At 41.8% G+C, this 10,933-nt stretch overlaps 1 protein-coding gene across 2 annotated transcripts in view; it reads right to left on the minus strand.

Moving 5' to 3' along the window:
* The window catches only part of TMEM233 (transmembrane protein 233), a 31,573-nt gene extending 22,962 nt beyond the window's left edge, over nucleotides 1–8,611 (minus strand). For both annotated transcript variants that reach the window (XM_069964089.1, XM_069964090.1), the window contains exon 1: nucleotides 8,310–8,611. In XM_069964089.1, the coding sequence (XP_069820190.1) occupies nucleotides 8,310–8,489 (180 nt within the window). In that variant the 5' untranslated portion in view covers nucleotides 8,490–8,611. The remainder of the gene's footprint in view (nucleotides 1–8,309) is intronic.
* Between the last annotated feature and the right edge of the window lie 2,322 nt (nucleotides 8,612–10,933).

Raw genomic sequence — 10,933 nt, forward strand, 5'->3', positions numbered from 1 at the left:
CTTAAAAGTATACCAGATTGGTGCTATGAAACAGCAATTACACATCAAGCATAAAGTTGTGTCATAATAACAAGGTGGGAGTGAAATGCTCTTGCGAGCCTTCCCTTCAATGCAAAACAAGGCAAGGAGATATACTTCAATAGAGAGGAAGGTAATAGAAGCAATTATTAGGTGTCATGTTGTATATACAGAAAAGAAAAAAGAGAAAATAGCAAGAAAAAATAAAGAAGAAAAGAGAAAATAGAAGAGGGGTACCAAAAGTACAAACTGAGGGCAAGGTCTTGGGAGTATACCCCCATAACCAATCCTATTTTGGTTCTTAACGTTTTTGTTTTTTCCCCCTTGTGCTTAAAAGGCCATAGCACTTGCATTTTTCCACCTATGGACCCACATGAGCCCTTATTTTTTGCGCCACTAATTGTACTTTTCAATGACAGGCTGAATTTTTGCATAAAGTACACTGCGAAACCAGAAAAAAATTATATGTGCAGTGAAATTGAAAATAAAACGCAATATTTTTTATTTCGGGTGATTTCGTGTTTACGCCATGTGCCCTATGGTAAAATTGACTTGTTATCTATGTTCCTCAAGTCGATACGATTGGACAATTATGCAGGCAGCGATACCAAATATGTTTATTTTTTATTTATTTTTAAGGGAAATGCAATTTTTATTAATAAAAACACTTCTGTTTTTTTTTTTTTACACACATACTTTAACTTCTAGTCCCCCTGATTAGATCAGTGCTGTATTGCTCTGGACTGCTGCAGCCCAGATCTATAGATTGCCAAGCAGGGATTAGTGACGCGGAGGCCCTGCTCGGAAAGAGGAAGGGATTCCCCTTCATGATCGCATCACGGGGGGAGATCCCCTCCACTAGACACCAGGGATGGGAGACACAAACTATTTAAATGCAGATAGCTTTGACAGCTACATTTCAAAAGCTAATTAGCCAGGAGCGGCAATCAGCTGCACCAGCTAATACATGAGGTCCCCGGCTGCTGATAGCATCTGGGAGTCAGAGCTGCAAAGAGGGCCCACGCCGTGGGCCCTCTCTGCTTGCCCTTAATGGTGGCAGGACGAGCATACTTGTCCTGCGTTGTTGAGAGGTTAATATACTACAAAAAGTTTAGCTAAGCCTCAACTTGAGAATAAATTTTTTCATTTAATTATTAAGGGCCCGTTCACACAGAGTAAAAACAGCGGATTCCATGGCAGAGCGTTCCGCTGCGGAATCCCACCTTTAATCTGTTTCAATAGGACGGCTTGAGCCGTTCCATTGAAACTGACGGTAGGAGGAATTCCGCCAACTTTACTGTGTGAACTGGCCCTAAGAGCAAAATAAAAATTTGAGACCAAGTAAATTGTAATATACATCTATCTATCTATCTATCTGTATATGAATGAACTGTGATAACAAAATAAAAGGGGTACTCTGTGCCTGGTACTCTTTATAATTTTAAAACAGGCCATCCTTGAGCAAATGTTAGAAATTTCCTTTACCTGGAGTACTCCTTTAAGTTCAGTAAATTATTGTTCTAGGTACATTTTACTAGTTCAGGTGGACTGATTGCCCTTTGGGTGTGGCTTTAATTGAAAAGTCCATTGAATGTAATAGTAAAGACTGTGAAATGACAGTGAAAAAAGAAAAACTGTGTGTGAACAACTTAAAAATAACATCTGCAAAAGAGGTCCACGAATTATTGGCACGATCATTATTTTGACGTCCACGCAAACAACGTTTGTTAATTAATACACCTTGTGCATTGGGTTACCGTCATTCCATTGAGGCCAATTAAAATGCTTTAATAAGTTTTAAAAGGAAAAAGCATACGATTTTTTTTTTTTTTTTTTACTTAGTGTGCTCATAACCTTGGAATGAATTGATGTCAATGTAATGATGGCCACCCAATGCACAAATGTTCATTCTGTAGGCATGCTTTGTAACCTGTACAGGAATCGGTGTGCAGGGATGGTGAGGGGGAGAACTATGAATGTATTGAAAGTAGAGATGAGCGAACCGGGTTCGGGTTCGAGTCCAGCCGAACCCGAACAATCGGCATTTGATTAGCTGGGGCTGCTGAACTTGGATCAAGCTCTAAGGTTGTCTGGAAAACATGGGTACAGCCAATGACTATATCCATGTTTTCCACATAGCCTTAGGGCTTTATCCAACTTCAGCAGCCAGCGTGGCTATCTCAGCTAGGACTTCCAGATGTAAGGTCCCCTCTTCCTTCCCTTTGTATACCAATTACCCCATCTGTGAACAGCCAAGGCCACACAACTATCACTGTAGTGTAAATTGGGTTACACATCCTGATTAATAGCAAATGGCTGCATTTCCTGTGGTAAAGAATTATGTTTTGTAAGTTCCTCCTTGGAGACATATTTGTATAAATGTAGTGTCCCACTACGTGTTTTCTTTTCTTCTTCTTACACCTTGGTAAAAGTGTATTTCTCTAGTGTCACAGGTTAGGACAGGTGACCGCTGTTCCTTACTCCAACCACTAGATGTCACACACATAACTCTTCTTCTCTAGTAACCACTTCCTTTATAGTGACTACTTACAATTAGCAGTAAAGCAGTTAGTGCCTGGCAGAACATGTGTATAGTTTGTTCCTGCGGCTAGCTTTCCAACCTTCAAGGCTTACTAGACAAGACTCTTAGGGAAACTGGAGACAAGGGAGTCTTCACCCTTGCCTACGCCACAGACATTACAGCTAAAACAGGACAGTCGACCAAATTAGAGAAAAGGGACAGATTTTTACAAGACTGAACCTGCAGTACAGCACAGTGCCAGCAAGCCGCACTCTACTGACAAGTGCTCAGCTTTGTAGGAAGGATTCTACAAGCCAGCTCCACCCAGAGCAGGGACCTGGGACTCGTACTACCCCAGTAGGATGGAAGCCTGACACTGTGGGGCAGAATGCGGTTAGGTGAGATAACTGAGACCCATCCATACTTCAAAAACTCTAAAGACACTTCACCACATCCCAGCAGAGTACATAGTACATTAGGCAAGGGCCCTCCTATCTGGTCCCTGACACCTGTTACAGTTTCTTTTATCAACTTACCTATCTACCTGTTGGTTTATCATCATTTTTGCACTAAGTACCTGAGCACTGTTTGTCACTGTTTGCACTATGTAGTCAGGTACATGAGCACTGTTTGTGACTATTTTGACCTTTTCTAAGTAAAATTGGAAAATTGCTTAAAGTGTGACTCTCTACCCAAGGTCCGGTTGCCGTGTGTCCGGGGAGGGTGTTACCACTCCTGACCACTGTGACAAGTAGCCTCCAAAACACCAGAACCCACCAGCAGCAAAACCCCTAATTAGCATAACGATTAAACTGCTAATAGAACGGAAAAGACGCCAAGAATAAATATAAGGAAATTAGCACAATAGGGAGATATTAGCAGGTTAGAAGAATCTAACCCTTTAATAATCTGGCAACTGTTGCCTTATTATGCACAGCAAAATGAAATGATATGATTGTGTTTGTCCTGCAATACCTCAGCACCATATTGTTCTTTAAAAAAAAAAATGTACTTCTGCAACAGATATATTTTCTTTTCCTTGGCTGCACCTGCCCATAGTTACTGAGGTCAAATAAGGAATCCATATTTATGTCACGTTCCAAGCTGTGGAAGGATCGCTGATGTATCCTCCGCTCAGGATTCCACTGCAGGAAATGTTATTAAGAGGGAAGAGCATACTTCATCATTGTGTCATGTTATTTTCAGCAGCACTAATACTACCATTGTTGTCTACCTCTAGAGCGATGGCAAGAAGATCATCATTAGTTTTAACTGTACCATATGCTTATTCAAAGCTAACTTTTTGGGTGTTGGTTAAGAGGGAACTATCGGGAGGTTAGACGAATCTAACCTGTTGATAACCCCCTAACTGGCACAGGGTGCCGAGAAGGACGGTATGTCTTTTATCTTCCTCCTTGGCGCCGTTCCTGTGCAGTTAGTAGCTGAATCCACAGCTCGGAGCACCGTTAGGAGAACTGCCCCTAGAGCACTAAACCCGACTGCCCGCTCCATTAATTATCATTAGAAGGAACGGGCTAGCTTGGCGCAATGAGATGGAGCAGTGCACCTAACGGTGCTCCAGGCCGTGTATTCAACTACTAACTACACGGGAATGGCACAAAGGAGGAAGGGAAGACCATACCTTCCTCCTCAACGCCACGTGAGAATTAGGGGGCTATCAGCAGGTTAGATCCGTCTAACCTGCTGATAGTTCCCCTTTAGAGTGGGTTCACACATAACAGAAATGCAGGATGCTGGGAGCCTCAGAAGCAGGCCAGAGTGTAGACCGGTAAAGTATTCGCCGGGCTGCCACAGGTTAAGGAATCGTACTTTACATGCTCGAATGAGATGAAAATTCTACTGCGAGTATGTAATCCAATTAATGTAGGAAGAGGTAGGGGTGCACAACGGGTGTAGATGGTAGGTGCTTCTCACGGATGGGTTTTAAACTCAATAGACTGCAATAGAAGACTCCGTAGCACTCTTATTCATACAAAAGTGTCCAAAAGTTTATTGACAGCATGCAAAGGGCAAAGTCAGGTATAAATACAACATTTAGCAGCTTTGTATGGCGACTGATGACGTTTCGACTCTAGCCAGTGTCTTTTTCAATGTCACAACGTAATGGGGTGTTGGGGAACGCTCCTGGCCCTGTCCTGGGGTATATCAAGCACAGTGTCGTGTATATAACTTGCTTTGCCCTTTGCACGCTGTCAATACACTGTTGAACACTTTTGCATGTAATCCTATTCAAACTGACAGTACGAGAATCGCAGCGGATTTCGCTGCGAAGTCGCAGTGTGAAATCCGCTGCGATTCTGTTATGTGTGGACCCACCCTTAAACAGGTTTTTATGTTACAAATCTAGTTCCATGTTTACATGTTTCCTGAAAGGGGTTATCCAGCGCTACAAAAACATGGCCACTTTTCCCCCTACTGTTGTCTCCAGTTCAGGTGCGGTTTGCAATTAAGCTCCATTTACTTCAATGGAACTGAATTTCAAAACCCAACCAAACTGGAGACAACAGTAAGGGGAAAGTGGCCATGTTTTTGTAGCGCTGGATAGCCCCTTTAATTTGACTTGGCATGGAGAATCTTAGATATAAAAGGTGCAGAGGTTGCAGACGTTGTACCTGGGCCTGAGGAGTAGAGGTGAGCGAACTGACCGAAAATTCAGGTTAGCACAAACTGATGCTTGAATTGCAGGGCTGTGTAAGTACTTCCTGAACCCTGCTCTGATGAAGTGCTGCTACATAGCGTTATACCCAGCAGGGTCCTGTTATATCCTATCTTCCTGCATAGTCGTATAGTACCAGAGTGGTACTATGTGGCAGAGAGCGGCAGAGCAAGCTGTGATTGCTATATAGTGGCTTGCTGTGGAGAGGCTGCTGTGCTCTGCTATAGTGTCGGGCAGCCACCCTCTGGGTACTATAAGATTATACAGTGCACAGGAGGGGATGTGACAGGACCCTGGTGTGTATAGCGCTGTAATATAAAGTAAAAGAATTTAAATAAAGCAATGTTTTGACAAAAAAAAAAATTAACTCCCCCGAGTACCCCTTTAACATTATGGTAGATAATATTCATTTGTTAAATTATTATTTAGGATGTTTAATCAGTGGCAAAGATGTTTCTTTTGGAACTTATGGACTTACCCTTTCTGACACCCCCCGGCCCCCGGTGTTTCCTTCTACTTCCTGGTTCCTGTGATGTCGTTTTCAGCAGGAACTGAACCCTCGGGCAATCACTGCATTGAGTTTTGTTCTAAGTTCCTGCTAGAACAAAATGTCATAGCAACCAGGAAAAAGAGGAGAGTAACAGGGACCAAGTAGCATAGGAATAGCGCATCAATAGGGATCAGGGCAGGTGAGTATAGATGTCTTTTTCATTTACAGCAATGTAAGTCATGAACTAAAAATACATCCTTGCCCAGGCAACCACATTTAAAATGTAACTGTCTGCACGTCCACTGACCCGATGGGTGGCAAATTCCTCTCTGTGGCTACAAAAACACCAAGACCTCGATGCATATTACGGTCTCGGTGTGTTTGTAGCCAAAGACACGTGAACTTCCAGTGGCAGAGAGGAATTTGCCACTGATCGGGTCAATGTATGTACATTTTAAAGGGACACTAAAGGGTGACCTATAGTTCAGTTATAAAACCTCTGGCACGCTCATATAGCAAACGTCCCATCCTTTAACAAGTTACTTTTGTTTTGCCTGTCCACTCTATTATTCTTTATAAAAAATTTTGTCATTTTAGCCCCAAAAAGACATCCATCTTTTGATAATGACTGCCACAAATAATGTTCATGATCATTATTTGTGTCCGTCATTACCAATAGACGACCATCTTTTGGCACCAAAATCACCTCCATCCAGAAAGATGTTTGTCATTTTTCTGTTGTGGAAAAATATTGCCTGTCTAGTCTATGTTCAGAGGATTAGTTGGTTGATATTAAGCCACAACTGGCACATTTTTGGTGCACTGTATCAAATTTAAGTCACACCTCCTCTCCGTGCAGCCACACCCATCTTCTGGTAAACCATTGTCCTTTCCAAACAAGTGTCTAAGAAATGTCAAAAACACATAAAAAAATGCCATGCATGTCATGTAAGCCAGTTTTGTGGTGGAAATTTTGCCAGATTTTTTGGTGCGTGCAGGTTTGATTATCTTCCTGAAAATAGCTGCCTGTGGTGCCGGTGCCAGGAAGTGACATACAGCATTCTTTTGGCTCTGATCTTTGTAAGCAAAATCAACCCAGGTAAGCTACGGTATTTGATTTGGCAAGCTGCCAGTAAAGGGAATCGTTCTGTTGTACAGACTTCCAGCTTTGCAGAGGAATATCAGTTTCTAGATTATTCCTTATATTCTGGCTAAAGCGAAGCTGGGACACATCAGAGCAGAATACGCCCAACTCTGCTGTGTCTCCCTCTGGCATTACACATGTCCAGGCACAATCCAAGGCCTGGAGACATGTGGGATGTCAGAGGGAGACATAAGAGTAAAAACATACTTACCAGCCCCTGCCCACCACTACCATAGCTGATGGTCATGGTCCAAGGCAACCACTGTCAACGTTTTTTTTTTTGCATTTCCCAGCACCTAACAAAAGTTTAGGTGATGGGAATTCCCCTTTAATACCCAGTTTATACAGAAAATATTTATAAGAAAACCCCCTTTTTAAAAAAAAAAAAAAAAAAAAAAAAAAAAAAAACATCAAATATTATTATTCGACAGGTTAAATTTGCTTACTGTAAAACTTACACTAAAACCTTAGTCAGGTCCTGTTTCCATCGGAACTTTAACAGCAATGGTATACTGTACATACTAAAGAGATACCCTCAAGAAAAGGGATCATAGTTCAACCCTGTTTGCCCTTAATTGTATAAAACGTCAACAGATTTTATTAAGCCCTCAATCATAGCAAATAAGGGATAAGTAAGCCATTAAAGTGTCGAAATGCCCTTCTCTTTCATAATTCAGAAATAGATGTAGAATATTCTACCAGAGACTATAGAGGACATTTATCAAGATGAACCTAACCTGATAGGCAGGCAAGGGGGTGCGGCAAGGCGGGAAGGAGGTGTGGCCTCCTCCCGCGCCTCATTTATCAAAGTTTACGCCTGGAAAAAGGCGTAGATAAAGCAAAAATTTACACCTGCTTCAAAGCAAGGTTAAATTTTTGTACAATTCCTGCCCCAAGCTGAGGCCCCACTGGGTGATCCGACGGGGTAATTGGGGGCTGGGCCTAATTTAACAAATGTCCCCCACTGTGTAATAGTTAAATAGCCCATAAAGATGATAAAACACATGAATCCACATATATATAACTGGTGAAAGAGAAGTGTTATCTAAGCTTTATCACCTTTCCTATGCTACATAAATGACTTTCTCATCTAGAAATTAGTTTGCGCCAAATATAGAAAAGCAGATACATTTTCCTAGTATAGGGTGATATAATATAATCGGACTTATGTGCCGTTACGTTCTCCCTCTCAGTACTCTCTCTCCTTCTATCTTGGGCTCACTACTGTCACATAATGGGACGGCTATATTTGTAACTTGAGTCAACAGGCATAAACTAGAACACGGTAGGCTCTACTAAATTATCCCTTCATTTTACTTGTTAATAATAATGAAAAATAATATATAAAGCAGTGTAAATAATAAGTCATATTAAAAAACAAAAGCGTTATAGTAAAAGATGGGAAATGATATTCATATAACTACATATACGTAATAACAGCAATAACATCATCACTTACCATTATAGAAAATACAAATGCCACGATGTTTACTGGGTATGCCGGGCAAAAGCAGGAGAATATTGACAGGATCAGGTAATTGCTAGGCATAGGACCATGTGTGGTTTCATCTTCCGTGTTAGTTTCCGGGCTTTCTTCTAAAGCCCTTTTGATTTCTGGATTGCATCGAGTTTGAGACATGGAAAATTCAGTGTTTAGAAATTGGTCTATCCAGAAAAGTTCAGCTGTCCAGTTTGAAGCTGAGGGGCGGCTGTGTAACCCAAGTTAGGAGTTCATGGAAGAAGTGATCTCATTTCATCTGATGCCTGATCAGCAAAGGAGCAGCAGCCAGGCTATAAGTGCAAGAAGTCAGAGACAGGCACATAGGCGTGGGGAGGGAAATGTAGGCTAGGCCAGTCAGGTTAAACCCGTAGTGATGCTTGATATCCATGACAGATAAATATAAGTGACATTTGCAGGTAGTTATGTGACGTATTGCTTATATTCTGTCATTTTCTATGTTTTGTGTTATATCTTTATTCTTGATTGGGCAATCATATTGGATGTTGGGGGTCTCATAGAATAGGGGTCTCATAGAAGAGAATAGCGATAAGGGATGAGCATGAGGATTTACATGGGGGCTACGTTCACACTACGTAAGTTTCCGGCCGTAGCGCGTTCCGTGAATAAGCGGCCGGAAACTTACGTAGTTTGCGTACAATGGAAAGTATACGATCTACGGGCACACAGTTCACACTACGTACGAACTTACGCCCGGATCGTATGCGGCGCCGTAAAAAGTGAACCAAACCATTATTTCCGGACGGAAATGCCGTAACTTACGCCCGTAGCGTAACATGCGGTCCCGTACGTAGTGGTGATTTCTTCATTTTGCCAGCTTTTTGTTCCGATCCAAAAGGTTATGTGGGGTGTCCGGGGCTAGGTGAAGATTTCCAAGTAAAAGACCGCTGTTAGATCGCTACGAAGAGCGCTCGGGAAGCGTAAGTACGCTACGGGCGTAAGTTCGCCGTCCGTACGTATCCGGCCGCAACTTGCGTAAAGTCCCGGCCGGAGTTTCATACGTATATGTCCGGCCGGACATATACGTAGTGTGTACATAGCCTTAGGGTACAAACACACACACAGCAGATACGCATCAGATACGCAGCAGATACGCAGCAGATTTGATACTGTGTTCAGTTATTTAGATCTAATCTGCTGCGTATCTGCTGCGTATCGCAGCAGTAAATACGCAGCGTATAAGCTGTGTGTGTTTGTACCCTGAAAGAGTTTTTAGGCACAAAATACCTATTGTTTTAAAGGGGAACTATTAGCAGGTTAGACAAATTTAAAGGAGTTGTCCAGCAAAAATCTTTTTCTTTCAAATCAACTGGTGTCAGAAAGTTATATAGATTTGTGATTTACTTCTATTAAAAAATCTCAAGTCTTTCCATACTTTCCATTCTATGTCATGCAGGAAGTGTTGTTTTATTCTCAGTCTGACACCGTGCTCTCTGCTGACATCTCTGGCCGAGAGGAACTGTCCAGAGCAGGAGAGGTTTTCTATTGGGATTTATTGAAAACTGAGACAGAGTTCCTTTCTTGGCCAGAGATGTCAGCAGAGAGCGCTGTGTCAGACTGAAAATAAAACAACATTTCCTGCAGGACATACAGCAGCTAATAAGTATGGGAAGACTTGAGATTTTTTAATAGAAGTAAATTACAAATCTATATAACTTTCTGACACCAGTTGATTTGAAAGTAAAAGATTTTCGCTGGACAACCCCTTTAACCTGCTGAAATGTCCATATTTCGCATGAGGCGCTGAGTATGAAGGTATGTGTGTCATCGCTCTGGGGGCAGGTCAGTGCTCCGAACGGCCTTACTGAAGCAAGGATAACTGCATGATAACAGCGCCGAGGATGGAGATAGGAGACATACCTTTATCCTCAGTGCTCCATCCGCAATAGGGAGCTACCGGGTTTTCCGGAAAATAAGACTATTTTATATATTTTTACTTATTTTATAAGTATATTTTATTAATTTTCTTATTTTCAGGAGATGTCTTATTTTTCCATAAGAATTCACAATTTTTTTTAATTATATACTGTACAGTAGTTGCCATTACAAAACAGCATAACGCTGGTGGCGGAGGGTGGCGGCAGGGTTTATGAGTACAAGGAACGCTATCCCTAGTCAGAACATATGCTCAAATTTCGAAAAAGAACGGAAAAAGAAACGGAAGAGGAATACACTAAAACTGTGATGTCACTCATCTAATGATGTTGTACACAGAGCGCCACACCTATGAGAGCATAAGTAAACTTTTAAGTGCCGGTTTCATCTCGGCTGCAGCCCAAGATCTCGCCGAACGGCATGGGTTTCCACCAGGCAGAACGTTACTGTCCAGAATCGATCTCAAAGATGACGCTATTTGTGGATAATTTTAGATTACAACACACGTCAATGCATCTCGAAGTCGGAATGATTTCTTCCTCAGAATAGTGCAACTTTTCCAACCTCGAAATTCATTAATATGTGTATCGAGCTTAATCTAGAAATTTCCTCAAGTGCCATCTGTGAGATTGTGATTGTCACTATGAACACATTCAAGCTTGGCCAAAGATCAGAACTGCTACCACATT

The sequence above is a fragment of the Dendropsophus ebraccatus genome, chromosome 3 (assembly GCF_027789765.1).
Source record: "Dendropsophus ebraccatus isolate aDenEbr1 chromosome 3, aDenEbr1.pat, whole genome shotgun sequence".
Classification (NCBI taxonomy): Eukaryota; Metazoa; Chordata; class Amphibia; order Anura; family Hylidae; genus Dendropsophus; species Dendropsophus ebraccatus.